At 52.6% G+C, this 15,807-nt stretch overlaps 1 protein-coding gene across 2 annotated transcripts in view; it reads left to right on the top strand.

Annotated features, from left to right (window-relative positions):
* The window catches only part of LMNB2 (lamin B2), a 23,697-nt gene extending 8,824 nt beyond the window's left edge, over positions 1-14,873 (top strand). The window contains exons 3-12 of one of the 2 annotated variants that reach the window (XM_019657487.1): positions 3,511-3,667; positions 3,915-4,040; positions 9,308-9,478; positions 9,554-9,679; positions 9,870-10,090; positions 10,182-10,476; positions 10,547-10,654; positions 11,242-11,361; positions 11,612-11,725; positions 12,430-14,873. In XM_019657487.1, coding sequence (XP_019513032.1) covers positions 3,511-3,667; positions 3,915-4,040; positions 9,308-9,478; positions 9,554-9,679; positions 9,870-10,090; positions 10,182-10,476; positions 10,547-10,654; positions 11,242-11,361; positions 11,612-11,725; positions 12,430-12,471 — 1,480 coding nt within the window. In that variant the 3' untranslated portion in view covers positions 12,472-14,873. Of the gene's footprint in view, positions 1-3,510; positions 3,668-3,914; positions 4,041-9,280; positions 9,479-9,553; positions 9,680-9,869; positions 10,091-10,181; positions 10,477-10,546; positions 10,655-11,241; positions 11,362-11,611; positions 11,726-12,429 lie in introns of both variants that reach the window. The other variant, XM_019657486.1, reaches the window with a different exon arrangement.
* The last annotated feature ends 934 nt before the right edge of the window (positions 14,874-15,807 follow it).

The raw sequence follows: 15,807 nt of genomic DNA, 5'->3' as shown, positions 1-15,807 counted from the left end.
TATGTGGGATCCGAACCGGGGCCCTCTGGCATCCCAAGCCAGTTCTTAACCATTGCACCACTCGGCCGGCCCCGCTCTGGGTTTTAATGGGCCCCCACTCAGGCAGACCATGCGTTTGGGTTCTTGGAGGCCGGGGCTACTCTAGCTGCTGGGTGGGTAGGGGCAGCCTCTGGCGTGACCCTCTAGCTACTCCCGACCACCTTCCCTCCCCCCCCCAAACATAATTTGGCCCAAGGAGAGTTTTGAATCCAAGCCGCTCTCCTGGAATTGAGAGCCCAGTCTCCTCAAGGACCAGCCACCTCCCTGCTCTGCCCTGGATTTGGGAGCCACTGGTTGCCGACCCTTGCTCTGTCTGTCCTCTGTGCCTTCTCTCAGGGTCCCCACCCTGGAAAACAGACCAAGGCAGGAACAGGCGACCTTCAGGCTGGAGGCTTTTATTTGCAAAGCATGTTTTTTTGCCTGCTTATGAGTAAAGGGCTCTGGAAATTTGGAGAGCAAGGTGGTGCTGAAGGTGATAGTAGCAGAAGTAATAAAGTAATTTAAACACATCAAGTATTTAAAGTAATAAAGGTGTGATCCTTTTCATCCTCACAGTGACCCCAGCAGGCCCAGATTGTCATCTCCATTTACAGAGGGGGAAACTGAGGCATAGAGTTGGGGACTGGTTACTTAGCTTGGCCATGACCGAGGCCTGGACCCTAATTTCTGAGACCCTCTCTTAGTCCCAGCAGCCAACAGCCATCTTCACATTTGCAGCATTTTCTTCTTTTTATCTTTTTTTTTTAATAGGCTTTTTAATTAATAGGATTTGTGTGTGTGCACACAAGCTTTTGAGCAGATTTAGGTTTACAGGAAAATGAGTGGAAAGTTTAGTTTCCGAAATCCTCCCTGGTTAATGAGTGAGCTATATTGTTATGTTGGATGAGCCTGTATTAATACACTGTTATTAAGTGAAGTTCAGAGTTGACATTCTGCCCCTGCTACTCATGGAAGAAGTTGTGTGTTTTTTTTCATCAGTCATAGATGCTCACTGTTGAGAAAGCAGGAAAGACAAGATAATTTAAAGAGAAAAATAAAGGTCTCCGTGAGCTGCCAGCCCCACCCCAACAGATCACCAGCAGACCTGGTGCATTTCTTTTCCACCTTTTAAATTTAAACTAAAGGTAGATACGGTTAATGACGATGATGCTCTTTTGGCGAAGCGAGACTCTCAGGCATCTCCCTGACACATCGATGTCCTCCGTGAATCGATGTCTCAGCTGCTGCCATGTTCCAGCATCTGGGGGTGTGTCACTAGTGGCTTTTGTGGCTTGGTTAGGCTGGTCCCACTGTTCTGTGACATCTTCTTTGGGTGGCAACTGTGCCATCAGAACAGTCATTTCCCTTGGCCTGTAAGTGAGACTTGCCTCATTCTGGGCATGGTGGGGACTGCACATTTAAAACAGGATGACAACAAAGAGTGTCGAATGCAGTGGGAAGGGAGGGACTGTAAACATCTGGGCTGGTGACTTAATTGTTAAGGCCCTCGCTCTAGAAAGGAGGTTTCCTGGACTCACTGGGCCTGGGGGGCACCCATTCCAGTCTCCCACCTTGAGCAATTTACAGATCTGCAGGTGCTTCTCTTGGAGGCCTGACTTCCTGTTTCCGCTCTGTGAGCCGTTCCAGGGCTGGAAGTGGGTGGGCTGTCACCCCAAATGTGGTGAATTTCCCAATAGGTCACATCCAGTGCTTTTTTTTTTTTAAAGATTTTTATTGGGGAATTGGGGGATGGAGAACAGACAAGTTGCTGTCCTTTTGTTCTTTAGTCTAGTTGTGAAGAACGTTGCTTCACTGGCTCAAGTTGGCACCATCATTGTGCTCTTCCCGGGTGAGGCAGATCAGTCGCCGGCTTCTGGACGGCTGCTCACTGCGGCTGCTGGCCGCTTACGCTGGCTGCCGGCTACACACGGTAGCCCATGGCAACCCACTGCAGCAAGGGTCACCGTCGCCGGTGACTCTGGGCAGCCCAGCTCCAGGTTGAGCTGTTGTTCAGCATCTTAGCTGTAGAGGGCAGTGTCACTGGCCCTCATATATGGGATCCGAACTGGGGCCCTCTGGCGTCCCAAGCCAGTTCTTAACCATCGCGCCACTCGGCCGGCCCCCAGTGCTTTTCTTTTCCTGACAAATTTATCACCAAATCCCCATGATGACAGAATCTCAGGTAGCGGCGTAGAAGACCCGACAAATTAAGAAACAGGTGCGTAAGCCAGTGAACGCTGTCAGTGCCCCTGCTTTCTGGATCATTCCATGTAGTTCTGCAGAACTTAAAATTAGATCAAGTTGTTTAGAAGTTTTCTGCATATCCTGATCCTTCTGCTCTGTCATCCTGGCCTTGTTGGTGATCTTGAACCTGCCAGGCACAGCTCACCCCAGGGCCTTTGCACTTCTGGACAGACTGGGCCTGGCTCATTCCCAGGGTCCCCTCCTGCTAGGTCTGTGCCACTTAAAGGTGCAGCCGCCACTTGGCACATGCCTGATCCCCATCCACCGCTTCATCTGTCCTTACAGCAAATTAGCAGGCAGCATATTCACTGTCATCTCTGCCTGGTGAGGGCAGGGCTGTTTCCAGATGTATCTCTGGCATGAGGATGACATTGTCCAGGCTGAAATCACTGGTCTTGATGCCACCCCACCTCACACAAGCTGATGCAGTTCAGTGTCCCCATTGGTTCTCACCCAGAGTGACTGCCCCTAGGGGACATTGGGCGATGTCTGGAGACATTTGTAGTCCTCATGACAGTATGCTCCTGACATCAGTGGGTGGGGCCAGGGATGCTGCTCAACCTCCACAGTGCCCAAAACACCTCCACAGAGAGCAACCCGGCCCCAGTGTCAGTAGTGCCGAGGGGGAGCCCTGGGTATCCCCACAATTGCTGGGTGTGGTCCAGTCAGTTCCTTGGGGGGCGATGTGGTTGAGCTTCTAACCCCAAGAAGATTTAGAATTATATTCAGAAATGTCTAAGAGCCCAAAGTTTACACTATTAAGAGTTATGTATTAAAGAATTTATTTGGCATCTTAAATATTTGGTATTAGACATAACTGTCTATTAGACTACCAAGAGAGCCTGCTTAAAATAGCTTAAGTTTCCAAAGGAAGTCAGCTTTTCAGAGACCAGGGTTTTAGTTTATAACTTTAGTAAATTAAACATTAATTTAAAAAAAATCAGTTCTCCCCTAAATGATCCTTTCTGTGTCCAAAAATCTGAGAAAAGGACACAAAAACCCATGCCTTGAGGGTTTTTTGAGTGCTTGTATTTGTCAGTTAACAGAGTCCTGATGGTGTGGGGCAGGTTTGAAGAAGGGTCACCTTTTGTGCTGATAGGCGAGTCTCCCTTACCTGAGAGCTAAGGTGGGTCAGGCCCCGAGAGCAAAAGGGCCCACCACTCAGAGGCAGGAGTGAACTTGTCCTTGGCCCTTCCTGGCGCACAGCTGCTTACCCCCTCCTGGCTAACAGCTGCTCTTGACTTTTAGCTCCAAGAAGAGGGAGGGCGAGCTCACAGTGGCCCAGGGCCGCGTGAAGGACCTGGAGTCCCTGTTCCACCGGAGTGAGGCTGAGCTGGCTGCTGCCCTCAGTGACAAGCACAGCCTCGAGAATGACATGGCTGAGCTTCGGACCCAGCTGGCCAAGGTAGGCCCTGGGCAGCCCCCACTCTGGAGACGTGAGACCTTGAGCTGGTGGGCATGTGCGGGTGCCGTAGACCAAGGTAGCTGAGGGACATCGTGTAGGTGTGAGCGGCCTGAGGCTCAGATGCCGGCAGCCTGCAAACCCCTAACCCAGTTGACAACCCATGTCAGAGATAGTGTATTTAAGGATGAGGAGCCACAAACATGGTGAAACAGAGAATCACCTCAGCTTGTTGTCCTGCGTCTCCTAGGCAGAGGATGGTCACTCAGTGGCTAAAAAGCAGCTGGAGAAGGAGACGCTGATGCGCGTGGACCTGGAGAACCGCTGTCAGAGCCTGCAGGAGGAGCTGGACTTCCGCAAGAGTGTCTTCGAGGAGGTGGGTCTTGGTGTGCTGTGGGCATGTGCCTGTCCACTCTTCCCAGCACCACTCATGAAGAGCCTGTCTTTATTTACCCTGTTGTATGTCCTCACCTCCTTCGTCAAAGATTAATTGACCATATAAGCATGGGTTTATCTCTGGGCTCTATTCTGTTCCATTGATCTGTGTGTTTTCATGCCAGCATCGTACTGCTGATGACTGTAGCTTGTAGTGTAATTTGTTATCAGGGTGTGTGATACCTCTCGCTTTGTTCTCAAAATTTCTTTGGCTATGTGGGGTCTTTTGCGGTTCCATATAAATTTTAGGATTAGTGGTTCTGGTTCCGTGTGTGTGTGTGCATGTGCACCCACGGTGGTTCATGCCAGAAGAGTTTAGGAAGTCAAGCCCTTTGTGATGGCCTCTCTCTGGCCAGTATCTAAGTCTTGTAAGTGGCCTTCAGGTGTTTCCACCCATTTCTGTGTCACACATGGACCCTGAGCATGGTTGAACCAGTTGGATGTGCAGAAAGTAGTAAATAGACCTCAATATTCAAACCAACCAAGGGAACGAATATTCAAGTGGTCTTTTTTTTTTTTAATCTAGGTGATAAAACCACATCTAAAAACGAGTGTGCTAGAATTACCAATTTATGAATAATATATAGAGCAGTGCTAATCTGTTACTTATATTAACCCCTTATCAGATATATGATTTGCAATTTATTTTTCAATTCCCCCACCCTTTCCCCTTGGGCATCTATCAGCTTGTTCTCTGTACCTAAGGTCTGTTTCTGTTTTATTTATTCATTTGCTTTGTTTTTAGATTCTGCAGCATATAAGTTGAGATTATATGGTATTTGTCTTTCTCTGTCTGACTTATTTCACTCATCACAATACCCTCTAGGTCCATCTATGTTGTCGCAAATGGCAAGATTTCATTCTTTTTTTATGGCCAAGTATTATTCTATTGTATATATACCACATCTTCTTTATCCACTGATGGACATTTAGGTTGCTTCCATATCTTGGCTATTGTAAATAGACCTGCAGTGAACATAGGGGTGCATGTCTTTTTGAATCAGTGCTTTCATTTTCTTCAGATAAATACCCAGAAGTGGGATGGCTGGGTCATAATGTAGTTGTATTTTTACTTTTTTGAGGAACCTCCATATTGTTTTCCTGGATGCACCAATTTACATTTCCATCAACGGTGCATGAGGGTTCCCTTTTCTCCACATTCTCACCAACACTTGTTACTTATTGATAATAGCCATTCTAGCAGGTGTGAGGTGGTACCTCATTGTGGTTTTCAGTTTTATTTCCCTGAGAGCTACTGGTGTTGAGCATCTTTTCATGTATCTGTTGGCCATCTGGGTATCTTCCTAAGAAAATCATCTGTTCAGGTCCTCTGCCCAATTTTTAATTGGATTATTTTGTTGTTGAGTTGTGAGTTCTTTCTATAGTTTGGCTATTAGCCTCTTATCAGAAATGTTTGCAAATGTCTTCTCCCATTCAGCTCGTGGCCTTTAGTTTTGTTGATCATTTCTTTGGCTGTTCAGAAGCTTTTTAGTTTGACTAGTCCCGTTCATTTATTTTTTTTCTTTTGCTTTTGGAGTTAAGTTCACAAAAACCCATCTGAGACCAAGGCCTGTAAATTTAATGCCTATATTTTCTTTTTTTATTGTTTCAGGTCTTACACTTAAATCTTTAATCCACTTTGAGTTAATTTTTGTGTATGGCGTCAGATGGCAGTCTAGTTTCACTCTTTTACATGTGACTGTCCAGTTTTCCCAGCACCACTTATTGAAGAGACTGTCCTTTCTCCATTGAATGTTTTGAGCTCTTTTGTTGAAAATTAGTTGCCCATATTGAGTGGGTTTATTGCTGGGCTCTTGATTCTGTCCCCTTGGTCTGTGTGTTTTTCTGCTAGTACCATATTGTGGCTTTGTAGTATAGTTTGAAGTCAGGGAGTGTGGTACCCTTGGTTATTCAGGGTACCAGATGGCTTGTTTCTCTGCCTGCGGATTTGAGGCCATGAACTCCGGTTTAGATGCTGTTTTGCCCTTAGCAATTCAATTCAGCAGGTTAAGTAGACTTCTTATTTCTCCTTTCCAGCAGGTGGTGCTATAGCGCAAATTTGTGTTCTCACCTGCATCCGGCCACCTCCCGGATTTGGGGTGGTGGTGTCCCCTTGGTTATGGAACGTGCCCAGTACTCCCGAGGTGGTAGGCGTCCCCTCTGTATCCAGGTCACCTCGGTCTCAGGGCCTCACCCCTGTGGTGAGAAGTGGCTGGCGGTTGGTGGAGCTCCCTGCGCCTCCTCCTTGAAACCAGTGGCTGCCAGTGCGCTGTGCTGTCCGAAGCGGTTTGCGAGTCCACTCTTTGCCGTGGGGCTGGTAACGGCAGCCTCTAGTCTAGGCTGCCACTCCGCTGTGCTGCGTCACCACTTAGGCCGGAATGTGGCTTGTGCCCCTCCAACCCCTGGTTACTGTGTAAGGGCTGCAGCCCCAATCCTGCACCTGCTACCAAATGCGTCAGTGGGCCGGAAGTACCGGACCGCGTCTGCGCCCCGTCTGTCCTTCTTCGATCAGCTTCCGCTGCTCTTTCCATTCAACCAGCTTCACATGTCCCCATGCTCGAATCTCAGACGTGTTTGTGTGCTGAGCAGGGTCCTTTGTTGAGTTGCAGTTGTCAGACTTGTAACTTTAAGGGGGGAGAGGGAGGGGTTTTCTCACTCCACCCTGAGGCTGATATCACTTTTCTGTCTTTATTTATTTTTTTTAAGTTTTATTGGAATGATGAAATGCCCATTTGTTTACATATTGGCTTGCCGTTTTTTTTTTAAAGATTTTTATTGGGGAATTGGGAAAGGATCAGCTCCAAATCAAGTTGTTGTCCTTCGATCTTAGCTGTGGAGGGCGCAGCTAGCTCAGCTCCAAGTCCAGTCGCCATCCTGCTGCCTGTCGGCAGCTCAGGGCAGCTCAGCTCAAGGTGCTGTGTTCAATCAGTTGCGGGTGGCCATAGCCCACCATTCCATGCGGGAGTGAACCGGCCACCTTGTTGTTAGGAACACATGATCTAACCAGCTGAGCCATCCTGCCACCTGTTGGCAGCTCAGCACAGGTGCAGCTCACTGGCCCATGTGGGAATCAAACCAGCGACCCTGTTGCTCAGAGCTCGCGCTCTTAACCAACTGAGCCACTCAGCCAGCCCACTTTTCTGTCTCTTAACATGGACACTTATCACTAAGTTTAGGGCCTACCTGGATAATCCAGAATGCTCTCATCTTGGGACCAATAACTCAACCACATCTGCAAAGTTTCCTTTTCCAAATAAGGTCCCACTCAGGTTCTGGGGATTAGGACACAGACATACCTTTTTGAAGCCACCATTCAGCCTGTTCCACTCCCTCCCTATCAAAGAGCGAGGTGGGGACCATGCGCTCCCCTCCCCCAACCTCCTAATCCTTGGGCCTCCACCCCTTAGCTTGGCCAGGCCGCTGGGAGGGACTGAGATCCCACAGGTAGAGTTGTGGTCCTGTGCCCTCTGGGAGGGGGCTGGTAGGAGGGCCCTCCCACCTCATCACCACACAGCCCACTGTGCTGTCATGGCCCAGAATGGAACCCTGGGGCTGGACTGGTTTATGTGGTCATTGCCCAGAAGAGCTGCTGTAAGGAGGATGGCCATGCAGCTGAAGAGTGGTCTGTGGCTCCAGCCAGGCCCCATGATAGCCAGGGTCTCCAGGGGAGCTGGGGAGGAGGCCGGAAGGGCAGCTGAGGAGGGGCCGGTGAAAGCACCCTCATGTGTCAGAGGACCCATGAAGAGACCCGCATGGGGAGGCAGGAGGGCACCCAGGAAGGACTCCTGGAGGGGTTCCCCAGGGTGGGCTGTGATGAGCTGGAGGAAGGCCATGAAGAGAGCCTGGACAGGCATGGTGAAGGTTGGTGTGCTGTCGTGACTCATGCAGGGTCATCAGTTCTCTGAGCATGATTGGCTTCCTTGAGGAGCATTCCTATTGTTCTTACAAACCAACAACACAGTAACAGTGACTGATTTCTGAGGTGGCATGAGCGTAAGAGTGGAGCCTTGTCCCCTGGAGCCCCCAGCCTGCCATGTGTCTGGGTGGCTGCACTCGTGGGATGTGTGATTTGGATGTCCATCAGCTGGTTTATTCAGCTGTCACTGTCTCATCCCACAGCTGTGCTGACAGCCAGGTCTCTGTCTCAGTCCCCTGGGCACCTGGGATGGGCTCAGTCAGGAATTCTTTTTTTTGTTGTTGTTAAAGATTTTATTGGGGAATTGGGGGAGGGGAACAGCGTTGGGGAATCGGGGAAGGGGAACACACAAATTGCTGTCCTTTTGTTCTTCAGTCTAGTTATGGAGGACGTCACTTCACTGGCCCATGTTGGTATTGCACTCTTCCCGGCTGAGGCAGATCGGTCGCCGGCCTCTGGACGGCCGCTCATGGCAGCTCTTGGCGACTCTTGGCAGCTCACAACAGCTGCTGGCCGCTTACGCTGGCTGCCGGCCACACACGGTAGCTTATGGCAGCCCACTGCAGCAGGGGCTGCAGCCTACGCCATTGCTGGAGACTCAATGGTAGCCCAGCTCCAGGTCGAGCTGTTGTTCACCACCTTAGCTATAGAGGGTGCAGCGTCACTGGCCCTCATGTGGGATCCGAACCGGGGCCCTACTACTCAGAGCTGGCGTCCCAAGCCAGCTCTTAACCAATGCGCCATTCTGGCCCCAGGAATTCTTTTCTTAAATAGCAGCTTTATTAAAACATTCCAATACCTTAAAAGCTTTCAAAGTGTAACATTTAAAGTGGTTTTTAGTACATTCACAGAGTTGAGCAACCATCACCTCTAAATTCCAGAACATTCAATCACCCAAAATAAGCCCAGTCCCTATTAGCAGTCACCCCCTATTTCCTGTCTGTGGATGTGTGTGTTTGGACATTTCACATAAGTGGAATCACACACTGTGTGGCCTTGTGTGTCTGGCTTCTCTCATTGAGCACCGTGTGTTCAAGGTCCATCCACATAATGGCGAGTGTCAGTGCCTCCCTCCTTTTCATGGGTGTGTGGATGGGACATGCTGTGTGTGTCTGTCACCCGCTGACAGACACTTGGGCTGTGTTCTCTCTGGTGACTGTGAAATGTGAACAAGTAACCAGGGCGACTCCCCAGAGGTTCACTGTTGGCACAGTTTAGAGCCCTCGTTTGAAACTGGCACTTGGGTTGAGGATACTGGTGACCAGGACGGGGTCACCGTGCTCTGTCCCCAGGAGGTGCGGGAGACACGGCGGCGGCACGAGCGGCGCCTGGTGGAGGTGGACAGCAGCCGACAGCAGGAGTACGACTTCAAGATGGCTCAGGCGCTGGAGGAGTTGCGCAGCCAGCACGACGAGCAAGTGCGTCTGTACCGCCTGGAGCTGGAACAGACCTACCAGGCCAAGGTATGGCGGCGGGCAGATGGCGGGTGGCGGCTTCTCTGCCCCACACCTGGCCCCTCACCTGCCCTGTCCCCTCAGCTGGAAAATGCCAAGCTGAGCTCTGACCAGAACGACAAGGCCGCCAGCGCTGCCCGTGAGGAGCTGAAGGAGGCGCGCGTGCGGGTTGAGTCCCTCAGCTACCAGCTGTCTGGCCTCCAGAAGCAGGTGACGCATGGGAGCCCCCTCCCTGCCCCACTATCTCTGCGGGTCCTTCCTCCTGCCCCAGGGCAGTAGATGCAGCCCCGGAGGTCAGAAGCCAGCCATGCCCTGTCCTGTCCCTTGTGTGCCCTGAGTGGGGCTGACCTGCAGTTGGACCCCTGTCTTCTCCTGACATGGACCTCGGACCCCTCCCCAGGCTAGTGCAGCTGAGGACCGGATCCGCGAGCTGGAGGAGGCTATAGCCGGGGAGCGTGACAAGTTCCGGAAGCTGCTGGACGCCAAGGAGCTGGAGATGACGGAGATGCGGGACGTGATGCAACAGCAGCTGGCCGAGTACCAGGAGCTGCTGGATGTCAAGCTGGCCCTGGACATGGAGATCAGCGCCTACCGCAAGCTGCTGGAGGGCGAGGAGGAGAGGTGGGGGCCAGAGGCTTGGGGGGGGCGGACCTGGGGCGGTCCAGAGGGTCTGTCCTGGCTCCCACTGCCAGTCACCCCATGTCCCTCCCAGGCTAAAGCTGTCCCCTAGCCCTTCATCGCGGGTCACCATCTCAAGGGCAACTTCAGGCAGCAGCGGCAGCAGTGTGGCCACGGCAGGGCGCTCAGGCCGCAGCAAGCGGAGACGGCTGGAGGCTGAGGAGCCACCAGGCATGGGCTCCATCATCGGCTCTAGTGGCAGTGGCGGCAGTAGCAGCACTGGCAGCAGCTTCCACCTGGCCCAGCAGGCCTCGGCCTCAGGCAGTGTCAGCATCGAGGAGGTCGATTTGGAGGGCAGGTTTGTGCAGCTGAAGAACAGCTCTGACAAGGTGAGGGGCCAGGCGCCGGGGGTGTGGGGTGAGTCTTCCAGAACTGTGTCAGACGGTGTCCCATTTCCAGGACCAGTCTCTGGGGAACTGGAAGGTCAAAAGGCAGGTCCTAGAAGGGGAGGAGATTGCTTACAAGTTCACACCCAAGTACATGCTGCGCGCTGGCCAGACCGTCACGGTAGGTGGCTGCAGAAGGGCTGGTGGACTGACAGGCAGTGGGGAGAAAGGCCACCAGTGGGACAGAGGTCACATTGGCTACCACACCGGTGACAGGCTATGAAGTGGGGGCTTGAGAAGCAGGACATGACTTGGGGCTGGGGTAGTGGTTGAGCTCATAGCTCTGGGAACAGCTGCCTGCTGTCACAGATCACCTGTGTGCCAGCGTCGTCCCATTGCACCCTCCCTGGAACCCTTTGGAGTGCCTAGGTGACATGCCAGGGTCCCATGGTGGAGGCTATCTGGGTCCAGACTGTCTGGGCCAGCAGGTGTTGATAAGAGATGTAACAGTCGTGGACATGGGCCCAGGAGCTGACGGGCTTCAGAGCCCAGCTTGGCCCGTTTGCCAAGATGAGTGTCCTTGGCTACTGTGAACCTCAGTCTCTTCTTTTATACCGTGGTGACTGTCGTCCCTGGGCAGAATGCAGTAGGGCTGGAAGGATTAAATTCCTGGGGCATTGAAGGGGGGTTGTGATAGGGAACCAGCTGCTGGCATATACCACCGGGACTAGAGCCAGCATTGATGAAGAGGTCCTCCTGTGTCCTCAGGTGTGGGCAGCTGGTGCGGGGGTGGCCCCCAGCCCCCCTTCGACGCTCGTGTGGAAGAGCCAAAACAGCTGGGGCACTGGCGAGAGCTGCCGAACCATCCTGGTCAATGCCGATGGGGAGGTAGGTGTCCTGGGGCTCGGGTGTGGGGTTCCTCTGCCTCAGTCTTGGGGTCTCCCTTGTCCAGCCTAGCCCAGCCCACCCCACGGGCTGGTGCAGGAGCTCTGGGCTGGAGCCTAGGCCAGCAGGCCAGTGAGTGGTCCCTGGATGGCCCTCTGTAGCATGGTGACACCCTGTGGGAGCATGCTGACTGCCACCATGGGCTGGGCCCCCACACCTGGGAGTTGAAGGCCTTGGCTCTTGCTTCACACAGGAAGTGGCCATCAGAACAGTGAAGCGGTCCTCAGTGGTGCGGGAGGCTGAGAACGGGGAGGAGGGAGAAGAGGAAGGAGCTGAATTTGGCGAGGAGGATCTTTTCCATCAGCAGGTAGGGGCCCCGGGAGCACACTCAGGTGTGCACATGCATGCGCACACATCCATTAGCCCTGCTGGCTGCACCCCCAAAGCCGTGCTCACGAGGGTTGCCACAGCTCTGGGCAGAGCTGCCCTTGGCCGCTCCTTGGCACCACCCAGGCCCCTCGGCCCCTGGCTCCACTGGGCCCCACAGCCCAGAGACAGCCGTGAGCAGCTCTCCTTGCCTCTGAGTACTAACTTGTGTGGACCTCGGGGTAGTGGCCCGGGAGACCCGAAAGTATGGTGTTGAAAGCTGATTGCCTCTCGAAGTGGCACAGGCATAGCCCCGGGAGTCTCAGCGAATGCTCTCTGATAGCATGATTGTTTGTCTGAGAGACTCGTGACTTAAATAATGGGTTTTGGGGAGCAGATGGAGAGCCCAGGACCACACTGTATTAGATGTTATGAGACTCCTGGTGTCTGAGACATAAAATGGTGATGTGTAGCTCAGAACAGGTTTAAGGGAGATGTAGACAGGTCTGGAATGGGGACAGTTGAGCCTGTTGCCACTGACTGTCATCTTGTCGAGGATTGGTTTTCCTGAGGTGGCTCATGTGCTGGGCCCGGTCCAGCCCCTCCCTGGAGAGGGGTGGGGGCGGCCAGCTACCTGCCTAGCCAGATGGTCACACGCCTGCCTCCTGGACCCACCTAACTGCGGCCATCCTTTCTTCCTCCCAGGGTGACCCGAGGACCACCTCACGAGGCTGCCGCATGATGTGAATGGAATATGCCTCCTCATACATCTTTCTTTACCCAGAGCCACTGAAAACTATTTTTATATCATTGGCTTTCTTTAGTCCTTGATACATTTCTAGAGGATTTTTAAGCAAACTGCCAGAATGTGGGGGTGGGTCTCTGTTGCTGTGTCCTATCAGTGGGTTTCCATGGACCCCCCCACCTCTTCACCACTGTTCAGACTTTTTTCAATGACAGTTCCCCTGTTGGTTAGATTCAAGGCCCGGGAACCTAACGGCTGATGGATTTTGGCTTGGAGGCTGGAGGGCCTGCCCCACGGGCCTGGAGGTGGGCAGAGGAACTGTGGAGGGATCCAGTAGTTGTTTGTGTTACTAAGCTTTTAAAAACCAAATTCAGAATCCAGGTTCCTGCCTGGCAGTGTCAGGGGTGTCCCCTGTGAAGTTTGGCGGCTCAGCCAACTGGAAACCGGAATGCAGTGTTGGGACACGTGGGAGTCGCAGGTTCCCAACTCTTGCGCTGATGGCATTGGGTTGCAGACCAGGCGTGTCTGCCTGTGTGAATCGGGGCACCGTGGGGAGGCTTCTCTGTTCCCTTTCTGGTACCTGACCTTTGTGCTTCTGGTGCAAGACCAGCAGGACAGGAGAGAAGGAAACCTGGGCACAGGGACACTTCCCATCAAAGATTTGTCACCAGTGAGGGGACAAGTTTGACAACCTCGGCAGCAAACACCTCGGGTTTCAGAACAGTGTCCATGTGTAACAACCACTTTCTGCCCTCCTGCTGGGGATACTGGCTTCAGGGTGAGGCAGTGGACCGTCCCACCTGTGCCTAGGGCTGTGTGCCGCCACCTGCCGTCTCATATATATTCTTATGCATATATATTGCTAACCTCGCTTCTGTCTGTACTGCTCTTGCTGAAATGATGTTACTCAGACAGGCCACCACCAGCTGACCCCTTTAGGGTGGCTCCCCATTACACAGGCCATCTCTGGCCGCCCAGCGACCCCCTCTGCATTAGTCTGCTATTTACACCCCTCACCTAGCTACACAGAAGTTATTTTTTTAATGGATATTTATTTTTTTACATTGGTCAGTACTCAGATTGCCGATCCTGCTTCAGGGGCTCAGGCCAGGGTCCCGGGGACACCCCTTTGGGGGGGTCGTGTTGGGGCCTGTTTCGGTGAGCTCTGAACCCCAGACAGCAAACTCCTTCCAGAAGCACAGCTCGAGTCCTATAGACGCAGTACTGAGCCTTGGTGACATGCTACCCGAGCAGGCCGGGAGCTGCGTGCCTGCCCTGTCCTGGGTGCATCCCGGGGCCTGGCTTTCCTTAGGAATTGCTTAGGGCCAGGAGAGTGCTGGCTGACTACCCAAGTGAGCTAGCTGTCTTGTCTCAAGTCTGCCTGCATCCCTTGCTTTATGGGTCTTTGCAGGTCTGGGTTCTTCCCATAGCCACCCTGTGTTCCCAACCATGGAGGGAGCATCAGAATAACTTAACAGAAGGTTCTGGTGGGCCCCCGGAGGGCTTGCCTACCTTGGCAACGCAGCACCCTGTACCCCATGTGTGACCTTTCCCGGGAGTGCTTCCAGGGCCCCTGAGGCTGCGGACTGTCGCCGTCCCCACCCCCTTAGCAGGAACCATGTGACACAGGCTGGAGAGGGTGAGACACAGCCCTGGGAAGGTGAGTCTTAGTGGCTTCCAGATGTGGGGCACTGACATCCTGACACTGGGAACCTTGGGGATCAGAGCTGTCTTGGAATTTTGGTCTGTGATTTCTGAAACATTCTGCCTGGCTGAGCTTGTGGACAGGAAGGGAGGGGTGAGGGCCTGGGCGGCAACTGGGGTGCTCCTGGAAGTTTGGGGGAATGGCAGCTGGACTGGGTGCCCAGTTGGCGACTGGAGGTTGGTGACGCTCATGAATAATCAAGCATTTGGAAACATGGGGCAGAATCGTGTGACATTGCTGACAATGTCCTGGGAAACGGGGAAACAGTGCAAATGTACTTAAGCTTAGCTCAAAGCCACTTAGAATGATGGGGGAGAGGCTTCTGTGACTGAGCCCAGCACCTCTCCTAGAGAAGGACTACCCTGACGCCCTCCCACCTTTGGAGCCAGGGCTAGGTGCCTACCTAGAACACAATAGCTCGGTCCTAGTCAAAGCTGATGCAGAGACCTGGCAGTTCTGCCCACATTGGCACAGCCGAGCAGCTGATGCTTCTCCAGGTGGCACATCACACCAGCACATGTGCACACGGGGCAGTGGCATCAGCTTCCAGAACTGCGGCTGGACTCCCTTCCAGACAGGTGGTGGCAACTTTTAGGTGCATGCCAAATGTGTGGTCCTTTTTTTCCTCCCATGATTTGTAATACACATTTTCTGATTAAACTTTTTTGTACAACACTCCAATAAACATTTTGCTTTTAAGTTCTGCCTGAGTTCACTGACACAGGGCTGCTGGAGCCCAGCTGCTAAAATGTCAATGGCCTTCCCCTAAAGAGCAGCTGGAGGGGTTGGGGCTGCTGCCCTCACTGCTCCTGGGAACAAAGTCAATACACGCATATGTAGAACACAGTCTATGGAACAAGCTAGGGACTGAACAGCTGACAGCAAACGAGATGAACAGAAGGCTGGGGCTGTTCATTACCCCCACCTCCACAGGGTAGCAGGCTCTACCAGGGGCTCTGGCCTCTGCAAGGGAGCTGCATGTGTTCCTGGCACAACAAAGGGAGTAAGCGAGGTCACCATGCTGCCTCCCACCCCCACCCCCACCCCAGCAGCATCTCAGGCACTGATTGGCTCCCACCCACACTTGTCCCGCACATGGCTCCCACCCACACTTATCCCGCACAGCCTGTTTTTGCATCAGGCCACTTTTTCAAGCCTGTTTGAGAGCTATTTTATTTAATTCATATAAACAGACATACAAAGTGAAAATGAAAAGGTAAAACCTCTCAAATGAAGGAACAAGAAAAATCAGAAAAAAATCCTTAAGGAAAAGGAGGTAATTTGCCTGATAATGCAAATAAACAGTCATAAGGAGGCTCACTAAACTTGAGTGAAATAGAGGAACTTAGGGAGAACTTCATTAAAAAGTATAAGAAAGAAACACAAAATAAAGACATAAACTAAGAAAAAAAAAGGCAAACAACCAAGCAGACTTGAAGTATACAATAACTGAAATGAAAAACACAAGGGGGCCGGCCGAGTGGCGTGATGGTTAGGAACTGGTTTGGGATGCCAGAGGGCCCCGGTTCGGATCCCACATATGAGGGCCAGTGATGCTGAACGTGGAGCTGGGCTGCTGTGAGTCGCTGGCGACGGCGTAGGCTGCAGCCCCTGTGGCAGTGGGTTGCCATGG

This window comes from Hipposideros armiger, unplaced genomic scaffold (genome assembly GCF_001890085.2).
Source record: "Hipposideros armiger isolate ML-2016 unplaced genomic scaffold, ASM189008v1 scaffold_275, whole genome shotgun sequence".
NCBI lineage: Eukaryota > Metazoa > Chordata > Mammalia > Chiroptera > Hipposideridae > Hipposideros > Hipposideros armiger.
Note: the sequence above shows the minus strand (reverse complement) of the source record. Positions and strands in the feature narration are given on the sequence as shown.